We start from the raw sequence: 18,750 nt of genomic DNA on the forward strand, positions 1-18,750 counted from the left end.
TATGCTCCAATAATTCCATTATCTCCAGTGCCATTGTGGGTTATGCCCCAACCAGAAGTTGATCTAAATTTATTAGAAAGAAGGCAAAAGGTAGGTCCATATGAAGCTGAGGAATATGATGTAAGGGATTATGTGTGATGTTTGGGCAGATGTGACTGGTGTTAGAGCAGGTTGGCTGCTAATCGCAGGGTTGGCGGTTTGATTCCCGGCCCACATGACATCACATGCCGAAGTGTCCTTGGGCAAGACACTGAACCCCAAGTTTAAAATGTATAAGAATAACAGGATATCAGATTACCTATCAGTGTATACTGGAGAGATGTTTGCAATAATTATGGCAATAAAGTGGATTAGTGAAGATAAAATATCTAGAGCAATAATATACTCAGATTCTAGTTCAGCTCTAATAAGTCAGAAACAAGACAAGATATGATAATAGAGATTATTCAAGAATTATATTGACTTAAATAGTATAAAGGTACAGTTGTTGTGAGTTAAGACTCATATTGGGTTAAGAGGTAATATAGAGGCAGATGTTTTGGCAAAAAAGGCCACAGAGAGAGACATTTGATAATATATTTGATATCCAGATTCCTTTTAGTAGGTCAGAAATAAAGTCAGTAATCAAAAAGTATATTCTGTAATTATGGCAACAGTATTGGGACACTGACACAAAAGGTTTGTATCTTATACAGTCAGTAGTGGGAACGGGAAGAGTATCAGGTGGGAGCAGATTTGAGGAGAACATCATTACAATATTAAGTTTGGGGTATAAATGGTTGAACAGTACAAGGCACTTAGTATGCAAACACCCAACAGGTCTATGTGAGGAATGTGGTGTTAATGAAACAGTTGAACATGTTATAATGCACTGTGGGAAATATACTGTTGAAAGGAATGAGTGGAAGGATGAACTAGTAAATAAGGGTGAGCAGTTCACAATAAAACATTTACTGAATCCAGGTAGAAACATATCTCAATTATTGCTACAATATTTGGGAAGTACAGGTTTGCAGGTTAAAATTATTATTTATTTGTAATTTTTTCATTTATTTTACCCCTCCATGGGGACTGAGTGTGGGAGCTGAACTCTATGCGGGTACAAGAATTAAGGGTTGTTGTATGTAGGTTGGTGGTATAAGGTAAATCAGGAGATTGCATGTAGAGTATCAATGGTCCATTTGGGTGATATGTGGCGGTAATGCACTTATGTGTCTGCGATCCACCGTAAAACAACAACAAGAAGAAGAAGCTGTTCTGATGCTTGTGATTGGTTCTCTTGTTTGAATTTGCAGCGCACCATGTTTGCCTATTACATAAATCTGAAAGCTTTAGTGTTGCCAACTTAGCGACTTTGTCGCTAGATTTAACGACTTTTCTGACCCCTTTAGTAACTTTTTTCTTAAAAGCACCAAGCGACAAATTTAGCGACTTTTTGGGCAAACCTTAGCTATCTTCCGTAGAAGAGTCCCCAGTACTGCCGTGAAAGTGTGAGGTTTTGCTTTCCCGATGTAGGCACACCTCTCTTTGTATCTACTATATTCAGTGTCTGTGTCTTGTTTGGAAGGCTGCAGCCTCCGGAGGTCGTATTTGTCGGCCGCATACATCTTCAAGACTGTCTCCTTTCAGAAAAGCGAGTTGGACACTTCAAATGCAGCCTTCGAATGTGACCTTCTTTCATGGACATTTGGAGGATGATTGAGGTGTATCCTTTGTGGGCACTCACAACCCACAATTCTTTGCTTCAACAGAAATGTCTAAAAAGAAATAACTCCAATTTGCCCGTAAATATAAATGTTCAAACGCAAGTAATGTTAATTCCCAAGATGAAGTACCTCAGTAGACGGGTGCAGAGTATATAATATGTATAATTATATTACTATACAATTAAAATAAAGTAATAGACTAAAAATGCACCTGTAAAATCTATTTACTTTTCTCTTTACATCATTATAACTCTCCTAAAATGTACCTCATATGTTCCCTTCTAAAGGGACTTTGTTCCCTTCCCACTCAAAATGCTCACAGTTGTTAAAGAGAGGCGTGCTGTCATAGCAACCATGTTACGTTTCCTTTTGTACTACGAAGGCTGTCTCGTTTAAATGAGGCTTGTTGAAAGGAGGACACTCAGTATACTGCAGCCTTCAAAGGACGCGGCCTACCTAGCATGCAGCCTTCGAAACGAGACACAGCCAGTGAGTGACAGACAGAGGAGCAGCACATTCAGTTGACCGAACGGTAGCTGACACAGACGTGTATGAGCTGCACATGTGCAAACAGAGTTGTCAAGGGCCAATCACTAATCTGTATTGTTTGCTCCTCAGTTTTAATAAAAAAAAGTAATTTGACCATCATTTTTCTTGCTTATCTCTCACTGTTACCCAGACAGAGGCTGTGCACGGTGTAAGAGACATTCTTAATATAAGACTTTCTGTCGCTTCTAACTTTTTCCCCGAGTGATCTTTTTACATGTAAATATAGCCGAAATCACAGCACAGCCGTTGTCTTTAACTTATCTTATAAAATCAGGGTTTTGGCAGTGCAGAGCAGAAGCTTGGAAATTGCTTGTAAGTGATTACTGGTTAACATGTCATTTTAATGGGCGGCATTTCAGTCACAATTTCATACTCGTTACGTTGTCTGACAACAGAAACAGATTTAATGGGAATTTGGCTGTTTTATAACACAGTATGTGAGCACAGAGAGTAGGAGAGAAGCAAACGGATGTAAAGGACGTGATGACATCATGAATATGCTAATTAACGCATGACGTCATCTAGCGTCATTTAGCGACTTTTTGAGCCGGCTTCAGCTGCTTTTCATTGAAAGTTTTTGTAAACCTCTCTGAGAGTTGCCACCGTGGCGAGTGATGAAATGCGTTCCAGGCGCTGGAAATGTAAAAAAATGTCATCCAGAAATCAGGGAAGTGCGCAAAAATAACAGTTCAATGCAAAATATGTTTGCCAACTATTAAAATGCTGTCGATATTGAACCTGAGGAAGCATCTGCAGGTATGTAACTTAAACTATGGTAAAGTAGGAATGTAGGGTATGTAGGGTGACCATACGTCCTCTTTTTCTCAGACATGTCCTCTTTTTCGGACCTTAAAAAGCATCAGGCCAGGATTTCTAAATTTGCGAAAATGTCCAGGAATCGGCTTTAGTTGCATTAAGATGCACATCTGGTCTCATACTTCATTGTGTGTGCGTGCTCATTTGCATTGCTTTAAGCCCTCTTAATAAGTTCCGCCTTCTTGCACAACAATTGGTGGATTTATAAAAGGCTTGCAGCAACTATTGTCCAAATTCTTGCCTATCAAACGCTGTTGTGTTCGGCATTGCTTGATAGTAGCAGCAAATGACAGCTGAGTGGAAACAATTCCCAAACGAAAGTGCAAATTTAAAGAAGAAATGTCCACGCTTTCGTCCAGGTGGAGATCAGGGTGAAGCAGAATGTATGACATGTAAAGCTGCACTTATGTGTCAGTTGCTAATAAAGATGCAAGTGATTTAGAAGCACACATTAGCTCTGTGAAGCATAAAGGGTCAGCAAAAGGTGAAAGTTCATCAGGTAAATTAACAGACTACTTTTTGCAACAAGATAAAATTGTTAACAGTTTCAGTAGTCATGTCAAAGCAATAACTAAATCAGCATACTATCATCTGAAAAATATTGCAAGAATTAGATGCTTTGTTTCCAGTCAAGACCTAGAGAAACTTGTGCATGCTTTCATCACCAGCAGGGTGGATTATTGTAATGGACTCCTCACTGGCCTTCCCAAAAAGACCATAAGACAGTTGCAGCTCATACAGAACGCTGCTGCCAGGATTCTGAGCAGAACCAGAAAATATGAACATATCACACCAGTCCTCAGGTCTTTACACTGGCTCCCAGTTACATTTAGGATTGATTTTAAAGTATTATTACTGGTATATAAATCACTCAATGGGCTAGGTCCTCAATATATTGCAGATATGCTCACTGAATATAAACCCAACAGATCACTCAGATCATTAGGATCACATCAGCTAGAAATATCAAGGGTTCACTCTAAGCAAGGAGAGTCTGCTTTTAGCTATTATGTCAGCCGCAGCTGGAACCAGCTTCCAGAAGAGATCAGATGTGCTCCTACATTAGTCACATTCAAATCCAGACTCAAAACACATCTGTTTAGCGGTGCATTTACTGAATGAGCACTGTGCCACTGTGTGTCCGACTGTTTGTACTGTATTTTATTTTATTTTATTCTAAACTGTTTCAGTTATTCTTATTTTTTCTTATTTTTTCTTTATTTTAATCTCTTCTATGTAAAGCACTTTGAATTACCATTGTGTATGAAATGTGCTACATAAATAAACTTGCCTTGCCTTATCACTTTTCTTCATTTTCCATGGCCATTCAAAATAATTTTAATAGTAAATGAAGATACACTCATGGCATCAAATATATTATTTTAGTACATGGACATTCAAAAGAATGTTGGACATTTTTATTTATTTATATATACAGTATATATATATATATATGTTAAGCTCATAGAGTGTCTTTTTCACTGTATTAAAGTTTGTATTTATAGTAATATATAATATATATATATATGACTCACAAGGTCATTGAGTTGTGAAATTCAGGGCACCGACAGACTCCCCAAGCCAAAGCAACTTTACCACTAACACATTTTCATTTTGAGTGTCTTTTGTCAAATCAGTGTTTAGATTATTGCGTGATTTTCAACTGAAAGTGATTTATGATTGAATGATGACACAATCTGCTGCAGTTTCATATTGATTTTCTCAAGGGTTTGAATCTTGTCCTATATGATGACTGTTAACCTGAAGCGCCACCTAGTGGACACATCTCTCTAATAGTTTGACTCGTTTTGACTTGCAAAATAAAACTATTTAACTACTAACACACAACGATTGGTCATTGAGTCTAAACAATATTTGAGGTGGAATATAACTTTATTAAAAAAACAAAAACAAAACAACACCATGCATATTATGACAGCTACAATGGGGGAGTCTGTTTGGGTCGCCAGTGAGGATGAAACTAGAATCTATTCTCGCTTCTGTTAGTGAGAAATCAATATTAGGATTTATATTATATTAAAGGTTTGAAAATGATCAACAGTTGAAAACGTTCATTAGAAATTTTGAAAAGTAATCAAATGTAATCAGTTACATTAATTTATTAAAGTAATTGAAATAGTTACACTACTTATTACATTTTAAATAACTTGTAATCTGTAACCTATTACATTTCCAAAGAAACCTTCCCAACACTGCCTGTTAGAAACATGAAGAGACAGACAAGTTTCATCTTTCCCCAGTCAAGCCAGTTTATTTACTGACATGAATAATCATTTTCTGCTGAATACAGTAAAACACTTTGCCAACTTTACATACTGAAAATGCACATAAACTGTGAAACATGCAAAAACATCCTCTTGGCAATTGATAAATGACAAGCTCATGAAGACACACTGAATGAATTATCAAATACAAATTTCACAGCAAGAGAAATACTTTAGCTATTGTTGCATTTGTAATCTTAATTATTCAATCTCATCCATTAATGCCATCATTTTACTCACACATGCGCACACACTGAAATGCACTAACATGGTGATTGAACAGAGAATATAACAAACTCCAACACACACTTCACAAAGTAATGACATTTGTGTCATGGATTCACTTCTTCAGTCTGTTAACACATTACTTTCATACATATACACACATATTTAAATCACTCTTGAATTAATTAAACCCATTGATTAATTGCTTTTATAATCCTCAACATATAAAAATGCTTTAAGACGTTATATGTGCTCACTTAAACTCTTTATAATACTCTTTTACACATTTCTGTTGGCATAAGAATGAATAAATGAATGTTTTAATAAAATGTATTCATGTGAGAAACGCAAAGAGACAGACAAGTTACATCTTTCCCCAATCACAGTCAGTTTATTACTGAGCACGTGGACCAGGAGAAAGACCATGAGCGCCAATCCCATGAGGGCAAACATCTACTGGTGTGGTGCTGTAAAAACTCTTTTAAATTGATTAGAAAAGTTCTGTACACTTAAAAAATAGGGGGTGGTCCATTTCTGAATTGAACTTACTGCAAAATCTGAATTTTCTTGACCAGTGAAAAATCTGTGATGTGTCTGTTTGACTTTTGCCACCACAGCACAGTTCAGGTTACTTTCTGTTCCCGAGCTATTCAGCACGTATACAGTTTTACACCAGGAATCTGTTCTTGATATCAGTGACTATAAACTTCTCATATGGGGGAATCAACACCTCTTTCTCTCTAAGATGCACAGAATAGTTTGCCACATAAGCACCTTCACAAGTTTCAATTTCAAAACAAGATACATTTCCAAAAATCTTTATTGCTGTTTTATTGAGAGAAGATGATGTAAAAGAGCCAAAACGAACCTCTTTGTTCTTAACATCCTTATCAAATTCAACATCAGTACCACGATAAGTAAAGTGACATCTGGTTTTGTGTTTCATTCAGAATCTGTATCGCTTCTGTCAACAAAAACTGAAGTGAATACCAGTCTGTATGTGCTGCTGTTGTAATTTTAGTTTACCACTACGAACTGCAATATTGAAATCTTCATATACTCTTCTACCAGTGTACACATAAATGGCGATTGAATGGTTCATGGTCAAGTTATCTGCTGGTGTCTTGGCATTCCTTTTCCCTTCTTCCCAAGCTGCTTTATATGTGGGATTCTCATCGGTTTCATTCTTTAGAAATGATGTAAACACCAGATCTGACATTTCCTTTCTACAATCTTCATATTTGTCATCAACACAATTGTTTGCCATATCCAATGGAAAGATCTGTAGCAACAGGAAATAATGAAATGTATTATCAATAGTAATGTAGCAATGTGCATATTGAATGTACAGTAAGCTTACCTGTCCTAGGACAACTTCAACAGTTAAAATGAGAAGGGGTGCAATGCTCAGCATCCTGATTTAGTAATGATTCCTCAGTGAAATTCACTTCATATAGAGTAATATAGTGCAGATGCTGAAAGACAACATCAAATACAATAAAGTTTTACAAATCCAAAGTCTAAGAATATGCGCATTCATTTGCACATCACAACTTCTTACATGTAATACTTACTAATACTTTCTCTTTACTCTAATGTTACATGAGAATATCTAACCATGCCACCCCGAGTTATCAACTAACATCTCACTGGCAACTTTCAGAGACAAAAAACAAACACTTACCTGATCTTTCAGGAGTAAAGATGCTTCAGGTTCTCTTTGTGGGATGTTTTAGCATCGTCTACAGTATTAACATGTTCACTCATATTTATAGCCAAAGTGAGTCATTTCTGCATCTCTAGTGTCAACAAACAGAATTTCGAAAATAAAAGGGCCAGTCAAACCAACAGGAAATGTTTTCATCGCGTCACAGATCCGGTGTTTACACTCACCTTAAAAGGTTACAAACCTCTCTGCAAACTAATCAGGCTTACAAAAAATACTTTTAACTTAAAAAAATTACAAACATCAGCCTAAAATCAAAAACAAAATCAATCAGGGGCTTATTTGTTCTATACAGTAAGTGGTCTGTTTTGATAATTTTAGGATTTATATTCAAGATACATTCATCTTTCTCTATCTGAAACATTCTCAACTTGTTCAGGAATACACCATTTCCAGAAAGTTAGGATATTTTATTAACTGATGTACATTGTGTCATATGTGGATCTATAGTATGTATGAATTCTATATATTGTAACAACTTACATATCATATAATCTGGCTCTCCCTTGCATTTGGCCACACACACACACACACACACACACACACACACACACACACACACACACACACACACACACACACACACCTTGCACTTCAATCAATGCCTGAAGGAAGTACTACTTTTCAAATCATTCAAGCAATAAAAAGTTCTTGTTAAGAAAATTACTCCAAAACAGCATCTACTGTTTAATTTCAAACAATAACATCATTTCTTTTAACTGTGTAAAGTTTAACATTTTAATATACAGTACATATTCTGTCCTTGAGCAGTTTTCTTTCCTTATGACTTCACAGTTCACACTGAACGTTTCAGATTCTATACGTACTGAAGTTGCTGTCATAGCAACAGTTCTTTAAGCTCAGCCGTTCTCGGGATCAGGCTTATTTCACATAAACAGGATTAGATTGCAGCTTTATAAGCAGATGTGATACTGGAACTATAATATTTAGATTCTCCAATTAAATTAACCTGCATGTTTTTGGACTTGTGGGGTAAACCGGAGTACCCGGAGGAAACCCACAATGTCACGGGCCAATAGGGCGGTGACTAATTATAAAACTGTATGTCTGAAAACACTTCAGTGGAAATGCTTTCCCTCAGATCTAGGATTGTCTGAAGCCTGGTGTCTTTTTTCCAAATGATAAAATAACAGTTGTAAAAGATTTTGTGCATTTGTGAGTCTGGATCAATCTCAATCATGTCTTTTGCAAGGAGATTGTGAATCTCTGCCCGTTAAAGCAGTTCTTCTTGTGACGGAACTGTAGATGGTATAATGCCATTGAATTGAGGCTCCTGGTGTGCAGATTGGAGCATATAACTGCAATCGATCTTTTTTGCCTTCTTTCTACGGGATTGAGGCCGGCGCGGCTGGCGATGAACGCAATCTGGGGTAATGCAGCGGGCGCAGTTTCGCCGGGTAAATCCCCACGAACCACCTGTACGTCGGCCTCAGACTGAGAGAGCAGACATCGACACAACGTCAAGTGAGTGACAGAAGGGGAACGTCTAGGTTACTGTTGTCCCTCTTGCCACAACACTGTACCAACCGCTGTAACGGCCGAACCTTATTCTCGGCTCCTCAGTGCACAACCTGAATGAACAGATGCACGATTCCCTCCTTTTATACCCGTATGTCCGGGAGAGGGACATGCAAATTCTGTTTGCCAACATCTCTTTGGCCTTTTCTCAAGTTCAGAGGTAACCGAGGCTCTCAGAAGAGACCCCTAGTGTCACTACATCGACACAACATCTCGTTCCCTCCATCAGAGAACGGGGGTTACAACAGTAACCATGATGTTTTCTTGCATGTAACATACTCAGAGTCCTAGATTAACTTCAACAGCTAAAATGAGAAGAAGTGCTGCAATAGTCCTCATCCTGATTTAGTGAAGGCAACCAATAAAAATCAGGTAAAATTGTACATTGCAAATGCTGAAAAACAACATAAAATACAAATCAAAGACTTAAACTGGAATAAGTGCATGGATTTGTGCTCCACAACATCTTACATAAAACATTCTTGACCTTTTCTCTTTTCCAAACGTTACATACATATCTAATCATTCAACCAGAGTTATCAACTGAAAGTAAAGATGCTTCAGGTTCTCTTTGTGGGATGTTTTAGCATCGTCTACAGTATTAACATGTTCACTCATATTTGAAGCCAAAGTGAGTCATTTCTGCATCTCTAGTGTCAACAAACAGAATTTAGAAAATGAAAGCAAATTCCAGAAAATTCTTGAACACTTCCAGTCATATAATGGTTGTACAAACAGGGCCATTCAAAGCAGAAACAGAGAAATGTTTTCATAGCACCACAGATCCGGTGTTTACACTTTTAGTTGGAATCAAAGTAAAAAACATATTAAGTAGGTTTACGAGAAATAATTTTACCTTCGAAAAAAGTTACAGACATCAGCTTTAAAGTCGAACTGTCATTGTATGCCAAAACTGAGCAAAACATTTTGTCCACAATTTCTACCTTTGTGTTAAGGAAAATAAATAAGCCCTTTAATGGTGCATTATGTCTACATTTTCTGAATCTCACCAATCACTGAATTACATTTCTGAGTAAGAAAAGCTAAGAGCTTCTTTGTTGAATTGGTCATCAGTCTGCTCACTTGTCCTCTGTTCTGTCAATTATGGAGGAAAGAAAACAGTCACCAATATGTAACACTTCATGTCCGCTTCGCGATCAATCAATTACATTTTCAAACTGGCATTTTGGATGAAACTAGAGACCCTAGTCTTTTGACTCAAACAGGTTTCAGTGTAAAAACTAGTTTTTTTGCCAGTTCTCCCAAATACAAACTCTGCTGTGATTAGCTCCATTTTCTTTTGTCACATGACTCGGTGCAGAGTGTTCTGAACTGAGATCAGTCAGTTTGTGGCAGGGCGGAGGGCGGGGCCGGGTTGTGATTATACACATCCGGTCCCTTATCAGGCTAATTAAGCCTTCGAGAGGGATAAAGGCCGACTGCGGAGGATAGTGCGGGAGAGAGAGATAGTTTACTGACATGTCCGTCATATGTGTGTGTTTGTCTTTTGCTTCAGTTTTATATTACCGCGAGGGGAGAAGGGGCTCCTAACCGACCGCCTGGAGCGGTCAGGGCCGCTGCCAGGAGCGGAGGAGTCCCCTACCTGCCGCTGAAATGCGCCGGGGTCTGAGACCGCTGACCGCGAGTGGGGAGAGGCTCGTGCCGACCACCAGGAGCTGGAGAACCGCTGCCAGGGGCGGGGGAGACCCCTTCTGTTCCCCGAGAACGCAGCGGGGCATTCCGTCCGCCAGGGGCTGGAGGACTGCCTCCGATCCGCCCGGAGAGGCGTGGCTGTGGTCCGTTAGAGGGTGGAGGAGTGGCCAAGGAACAAGCTACGGCGTATCGGAGAACTGGCGAGAGAGTTTTTTTTTTTTCATCTCTCTCTCCTCTCTCTCACTGCCGCTCTGCCTCCCTCTTGTTTAAATTTGACAGTGTTTTTTGGGGGTACTACACTGTTACAGGAATTATACCCCCATTTTTATTATTTCTGTTTCACTCCCCTTGTCCCCTCCCTCATCCAGGTAGACGGGGATGACCTGCCGGCAGGGAAAGGGGGTGTACGTCATGCCGGGGGCTCCCCAGCCTGAGAGAACGAGGGAGGACTGTGGCAGGGCGGATGGCGGGGCCGGTTCATGATTCTACACACTTACTTATCAGACTAATCAAGCCTCCGAGAGGGATAAAGGCTGACTGCGGAGGATGGTGCGGGAGAGACAGATCGTATACGGTCATGTCCGTCAGGTGTGTGTTTGTCTTTTGCACCATCTGCCATCGGCCTTTATCCCTCTTGGAGGCTTAATTAGCCTGATAAGGGACCGGGTGTGTATAATCACAACCCGGCCCCGCCTTCCACCCTGCCACACAGTTAAAATATATTTAAATAAATTATGCATAGTGTATAGTGAAGACAAAGCATAATGTACATGCATGAGGATGTAGAGTAACATGAGGATATACCGTATATACACACTGCATAAAGGTATAGACCTGACTAGTGCATTTCCTGAATTCACTGAACGTAGAATGTGCTTCTGGTAAAAATCTGCTAAACAAAGTATTCTGACATTAGTCATATAATGTCAGCAAAGAAAAGCATTAAAAATTTGTTGTATGCTTTAATATCACTCACCTGTCTTCACCTCATCCTCATTCAAGAGAGAATGTTGTCTTTAAAATATTCTCACTTAGGACTTGTGTGAAATAATCATTATTTAAAGGACAATTCAAGGTTCAATACAAGTTAAGCTCAATCGACAGCAATTGTGTCATAATGTTGATTACTGCAAAAATGATAAAAAAAAAACCCTAGAAATATGTAGGCATAAGATCTGATTGACAGATTCATTTTTGAGGAGAAAAGAAGTCGAGACACAAATTAGCGGTTTTTCTCAGGCGTGACTTGTCAGCATCTTTATTAAATTTCTGTGAACAATGCTCTCCTTGTGCACCAGAGAAACTAGCGCACAGCCACCTTGAACATTTTGTCTCTGAACTTCCATTCTAGGGGTTGCTATATAGATATGGGACGGCTGTGGCTCAGGTGGTAGAGCGGGTCGGCCACTAATCGCAGGGTTGGTGGTTCGATTCCCGGCCCACACGACTCCACGTGCTGAAGTGTCCTTGGGCAAGACACTGAACCCCAAGTTGCTCCCAATGGCAGTCTAGCACCTTGCATGGCAGCTCTGCCATCATTGGTGTGTGTGAATGAGTGAATGAGACACGTTAAATACCGCTAAGGTTAAACAAAAGCCCTAATATAAGTGCAGACCATTCACCATATCTATGGTGTTGATGGAAAAGTGTAATTAGCTAGCAAAGTGGATTTACAGGTTATAGAGTTGTCAAAAGTTATCAGGAGTATTTTAAAGTTTTCAAAGGATGTCTTAAAAAGTGGAAGCAGAGCGGGAAGATTTTAAACAAGAGTACTGTCTTCAATCTGTGGATGGACTGATATGGCTCATATACTTTGTGCACATCACATGAACTCCAAGAGATAACACAAAGTCATTAAAATATCTCTGTATGACACCTCTAGCTGGCCAACTTTTTGTGTCATTCACCCATCGTGTTATAGTTCAGGCGAGTAGATTTGTTTGAGACGGGGGAAGGGGTGCAACTTATGCATATACACATTTACATGTGAAACGGTACGTTTTATTTTATATTATATTTACAACTATTTTAATCACATTAAAGCTTCAAAAAAACATAGTGTGAAAATGTCATTTTAAAAGCTGTAATTTTCTTTAGTCATGAACTTGTAATAATACGAACGGTCACTTTTGAACATTTCATGTCAACTACACATCGAAACCAAAAAATGAAGGAGAATCAATTTTGATCGACTCTTCAATGTAGCTTCAATACAAACAGGAAGTTAGATGACAAAATTTGGGTTGGGGCTGAATAACTCTGTAATTTTGACGTCACTGTACAACATTTACACTTGTAACAATTAAATGCTTGTATCATGAAAATGTGCAGTATGTCATAGCTGATGTCATCCCCAACCATATCTTTGATCAAATTGGTAGCCTTTTCTTTATTTTGAAATGCAATTATTTACCTTCTACCTATTGCTTTGTCCAAACTTCATCAGCAGTGTCTCCTTGCTTGGAAGCTGTACTATGTCCATTTCTCACCCCCATTTAACAATTTTATGGAATAACAGTGACATCACTATCAGGAATGAGTTGATTTTTTCCCCAGATGGTTCCAAAATAATATTAACTGTATCCTTTCCTTATTTGATGACTCAGGAAATGTTTTGACTTATGAGAAATGTATGAATTAGCACAATTTCCCGGTTCCTCCAAAAGAGTTTAGTGCAGTGGTTAAAGCAATCTCACCTGGGATAATTCACCTTATTAAAAGTCACTCCATATATAATCCAAGGAGTACAGTTACAATACAATCTACTTTACTCTAGGAAGGGATTGATCTATTAGATAAGAAATGTACCAATAGGCATGTACGCCAAAATGTTCAATTTAAAAAGACATTTCTTCAAGTGGAAAGTTCTGTTGGAGGTCTTTGGTAGAAGATATTGGTTGGAAAAGGGCCGGCTTTTACCTGGAAAATAATGTATTTCCAATAAGGCAAAGGAAATATGTTTCAAAATTGCACATAAAATATACCCCGTCAATTCTAACATTTCTAAATATTTGGACATTGGCAGCTCATGATCTTGTTGCAAACAAGTAGAGGAGACATTTGCACGTTTGTTTTTTGGTGGCCCTATTTCCAAACAATTTTGATTCTGCCAATGTTACACACTCTTTCAATTTAAAAGACATTATTTTTTTTATTATAATGATAATAAAAGTAGACCACATGGAGTTATATTGTTAATTTCTTTATTTTATATGGCAAATTCTTCATAAGCAAATATTTACAAACGGTATTCCATCCTATCCCCTTTGATATTGAATTAAACTCACTTCTTAAATCTCTTAATTTTATATATATATAGTTTATTAAATTGTAATTATTCTCAATTGTTGTAAGATGTGTCAATTATGTAGAGATTTTGTATCATTTTTGTATCATTCATTCGCTCATTTAACAGATATAAATGGGAAATTTTGCCTAGGGTGGGTAAGGAACAGTCTGAAAAGTCCACAGATTGTGCTAAAACTGTGTTCAATAAGATATACACAATTATACAGATGGAACAATGTATGAATACAATCACTGAGTCATAAAGACAGGAAGTACATGTGAAGGGAAAAAAATAAAAAATAATACTTATATACCAACAATAAAAATGTATACAGAAATAAGGTTAAGATAAATAATTTAAAAAAATTAAATGACTAAAATGATTTATATATATATATATATAAATGTGTGTGTGTGAGGAATAATTGATGACGGACCATTGAATTATAGAAAAATAAGGCACACCCGAGGAAGTGACCATTGAACCTCAGGTACATGGCTATGAACTCGACTGTCATCTCCACTGTTTTGAGCGTGTTCAGCTCAAAGTTGTGACCGCACCAGACAGCCAGCTGGTCAACCTCCCGTCTGGATTGTTATTCCTTTAAAAACCTCGTCTTCCTTCTGTTCTTGATGAGCATTTGGAAGTTATCCACCATTACAGTGATGATCACACAAAATAATAACATAAAAGCACATACCGTAGTCAACAATTCCTCAATGGTTCTTTAAAATATAATTTGACTCTCAATGGATGTACTGTTACATCATCTTCTACATCGAAAAATTGGGTGTTATATTTGATACCAATTTGATATTTTAAAATCATACCAGAAACAGTGATCATGATCTATAACTCTGCAAAAAATTGAATGGCATCTATGCAAATATTATTCTATTTGTTTTCCAGTCTCAACCTCGGGATTCATATTCCGAGGTTACCAGAGACTCTTTTCCACCATCGGGCCGAAATGTTCTGGTTGTGAAACCATTCTATTTTGTGCCGATCCCGGCCAACCGGCACGGTTACAGATGGTTTTATCCACTGTGGTGGTGAAAACAGACTTCAAATGTACACAAGAAATACATCAATTGAACAATCGTGAGTCAAGACTTCACTACAGGCACGGTAGAGCACGGTTGTCTAAGCGTGCTGAGAATTCTGGGCTGAGAACGGTTTCTAATGGTGACGTGCCTAATCGTGCCCAGAACCGTTCGGCCCGATGGTGGAAAATAGACTAACGTGAACTTCTGCAGATAATCAAGGATGGACTTCAACGACTGTGGTCATTAATCTTACAGTTCAAACACAATCGATGTTTAAACACTGTCCCTTAACACTTACTTAGTTTAATAATTTTAAACCATGACTTTAACTATACATAACTAATATATACATTTATATATTATACATTATATTAATATTTACATTATATTCATGATGTTAGTCAGAGGGGAACTGGCCCCCACAGTGAGTCTGGTTTCTCCCAAGGTTATTTTTCTCCATTAATCTACATCTTATGGAGTTTTGTGTTCCTTGCCACAGTCACCTTCAGATGCTCACTGGGGCTCTAAATGCCATGATTTAATTATTTATATTTAAACACAATTTACAATCATATTTATTCAAACTAAACTATGATCATTCTTCGACTTTAACAGAAAGTGAAACTGTAATATCTATAAAGCATGATTTTCTGTAAAGCTGAAAAGTGTTGTGGAAAGCTCTATACAAATAAAACTGCACCTTTAAGATGCCCCACATGAAGGCATGTTAAATTGTTAGACCATATGGAGTATGTTGTCACGAGACCTGGCTATTGAATAGCACATTACGGGCTATTAAATGAGTTAAGCACAAAGTAATTCATGTAAACTGCAAATGGTACCATAAAAAACATTTTGGCGAACAGATAATAAACTAAACTAATGTGTCAACATCGCCAAATATTCTGACATTTACATACGTGTTCTTCTGAGAACATGGTTCAACCTTTTGTTTGAAACCTACCTTCATCACCCTTTTTGTGTTTATTTGTTTACCCAAGAGGCATTGCATGAATATGACGATACTGTTTGTTTTGGAGCACAGAATTCCCCCAAAATTTCTACTTTATAAAGATTTAAACTAGCTGTTTGAAATCAACATACAAAACCACTGCTAGAGAAAACATGCATTTGTGCTCAAATCAAGCCATTTGTTTAATTTGTTAATAGGATTTCCAAGTTAACTGGAATCAATGCAATCAATTAAACAATAAAACAGAATGCGTTTCATTATAAAACTTTATTGAAGGTTTGTTTCTCCTTGTTCAGGATGGAATGATATGAAAAACACGTGAGACTCCATCTGCAATGGAAATGAGGATTAAGAAATAAAACCAGACGATTAAGAGAAAAAATAAATTGCTCTGCATTGCACCTGTTCACTTTAAAACCACTCAGCTCCAGAAATGCTTCACTCAAAATCAGCCAGTAGGCAAAATTCACTTTAAACCATTTTGAGATCCATTCGCTCACTCCAAGCACTGCATTTCAGAAACCATCTGTTCATTTCAACAAAATAAGTGTGCTTTCAGTTACCAGTTCTTTTAAAACAACAAGCAATTCAGAAAGCACCGCTCCAATTCAATCCCAATCAATAGAGGTTTGCATAAACAAAACCGTGGGTCCCGAACAGCAGTGCTTTTAAATCGCATCAGCCGATTTTGGACAACTTTTAAGAGTGCTCCAGTCTCGACGGCAGACGTAGAACATCCACTTTGGCCTCTTGATCATTGGCAATGTGTAAAATCTAGCTGAAATAAACACAAAATAAGCAGACGAACGAACACGCCTCCGGTGAGATCACAGGCTGGCCTCTGGCGAAAAGGCAATACGTGACCACTAAAGCAGTGATCTGCGTCCTTGGAAGGATGGGGCCTTGGTTTGGCTATGTGGCATGTGTCATCTGCTGCTATAATTTCAGCGTTCCTGGTGGAAGGCTTCCGTTGCACAGTCTGTAGAAGCGCAGATCGTTCACCAGACGATACACTCCCTGAGAAAATGATGGCAGGTCCTGCAAGGGGTGGAAAAGACAGCAACAAGACATGACTTACATGCTCTAGCATGCGAGTACATGCAGTGCATTTGTACCTTTTACATTATCCAATGTGAACGCATAAGTCATATCGGCTACAAGCATGAAAATGCAATATGAAAAACTGGTTTATTTAATAAGTAACACACTTTGTAAACACTCTAAAATGCACAAATCCAGAAATAATATTTTTTACATAATGTCCAGTGCTATGTAGAGTATGAAGGGGAATCATGGAAGTCATGGATTCTGAATACAATGAACCCACTGTTAAACCTTATCTAAATCACTGGAATAGCGCCGGCGAGTCTGGGAAGTATAATGCGCTATTGACAGAGAATCCTCGTCCTTCTAAAACCCCCTACCCATGTGACACACTCCAAATCCTCGTGCTTTACCATGTGAGCAAGGCACGTGAAAAGTTGGCAACAGAATGTGTCTTTCATTTTAAAACCTAGAAGGTTTATTTTTAAGGAAATACGTTTAATCCCTGTATGTTGTGTATTTCTGATGTTAGATTAAACTAGTTAAAATTTGTTTAGTTGTGATTAGTTAAACTCTGAAGCTTTAAATAAAAGCCTGAGTATGTATATCCACTTTTAAGTGTACTAAATACATGTTTCTTGGTATCAAATTAAACCTTACGACTTGTCCTAGCTGAATATAAATATAAGATTACATTAAAAGGTATTCTGCTATGTTTTACTGTCTTTTGAGTGATTCAACCCAAAGCCTGTAAAGTCGTAAAGTATGCAAATGAAGAGCCTTGGCAGAACAAAGAAACCAACTCGCGCCCAAAACGGAGGGGTCTCATTGGGTCACTTCTCCCAAAGGAGGTGTGACCTCCCTACTTTAAAAGTCAGATCCAGCATTGACTCTCTCTCTTCTGCTGAACATTTCAACTCTTTTGCTGCTCCCTCTTTTGCATCTTCGCTTCCCCGGCATCTCTTCTCTTCTGCACTCTTCCCCCACTCTTCCGGACATCTTCGGACCCTCTCTCTCCTCCCTCGGACTACCCTGAACATCTCAACCCTCCGGAACCCTGCAACTCTCCAACAGTTAACTTTAAGACGCTTTGAACTCTACGCGGACAATCCACGCTCTGGAAACACCGACAGAAAGCCCATCTCAAGGACGCCACGAGGACACGACATACACGCAGTCTTGCTCAGCGACACACATAGGTCCATTGTGCAAGTATTATTTCATTGAAATTCAAATGCGTTACAGTGTGTAACTTCCGTGCTGGCTCTGAAAGGTTAACTGTGGAAATAAGTTTACTATCTCTATAATAATCTCTTTATTTTCCCTTACTGTGTTTACTGTTTTTATCTTATGTTTCTATGTTAAATGTTTGTTTGTTAAGTGTAGTGATATATCCTAGTTCCTTGTATTAAACCCAATTATACGCTTGATTGTCTGTGTTTGTTGGTCATAAAACAAAGCCTCTTTAATGTGCGATTTTAAGCTACGAGCTGATATTATCAAAGTAAGTTAAGGTGCTTTTGATGAATAAGCTTATACTAAAAATAAACCTTCTGGAGAATTGATCAGGAGTATTTAGCAAAGCGGTTCGCTGGACGAACTGACTGGTTGCGGTAGCCTACGGGTCAATTCCATTAAGGTGTTATTAAAATTAATATAGCCTGTCTGCATATGACGTATATTCCTAATTAATTATAATTCGTTGTGTTTAATTATCTATATATATTTGAAGAAGACTCTTGGACTATATAAGCCCTTTTTGGGGCGTTTTTGTATGTATTGTTATCTAGTCAAAACCGTATGATTAATCATTGATTACGATCATTAATATTAGTCGAACATTCCCCAAACCTGACTTAGATACTCTACAGCTACGCACCATAATGCACTTCACCATAA

The 18,750-nt window shown here is 38.0% G+C and overlaps 2 protein-coding genes across 2 annotated transcripts in view; both read right to left on the reverse strand.

Annotated features, from left to right (window-relative positions):
- The window catches only part of LOC127647439 (NAD(P)(+)--arginine ADP-ribosyltransferase 2-like), a 157,909-nt gene extending 150,584 nt beyond the window's left edge, over positions 1-7,325 (reverse strand). The window contains exons 1-2 of the mRNA XM_052131669.1: positions 7,266-7,325; positions 6,942-7,056 (exon numbers count right to left, since the gene is read on the reverse strand). Coding sequence (XP_051987629.1) covers positions 6,942-6,995 — 54 coding nt within the window. The 5' untranslated portion in view covers positions 6,996-7,056; positions 7,266-7,325. The remainder of the gene's footprint in view (positions 1-6,941; positions 7,057-7,265) is intronic.
- An 8,736-nt stretch (positions 7,326-16,061) lies between these two features.
- LOC127648395 (exportin-6) overlaps positions 16,062-18,750 on the reverse strand; it is a 38,620-nt gene continuing 35,931 nt past the window's right edge. Inside the window, exon 25 of the mRNA XM_052133060.1 lies at positions 16,062-16,845. Within this exon, the coding sequence (XP_051989020.1) occupies positions 16,744-16,845 (102 nt within the window). The 3' untranslated portion in view covers positions 16,062-16,743. The remainder of the gene's footprint in view (positions 16,846-18,750) is intronic.

Source organism: Xyrauchen texanus, chromosome 8 (assembly GCF_025860055.1).
Source record: "Xyrauchen texanus isolate HMW12.3.18 chromosome 8, RBS_HiC_50CHRs, whole genome shotgun sequence".
In the NCBI taxonomy this organism is placed as follows: domain Eukaryota; kingdom Metazoa; phylum Chordata; class Actinopteri; order Cypriniformes; family Catostomidae; genus Xyrauchen; species Xyrauchen texanus.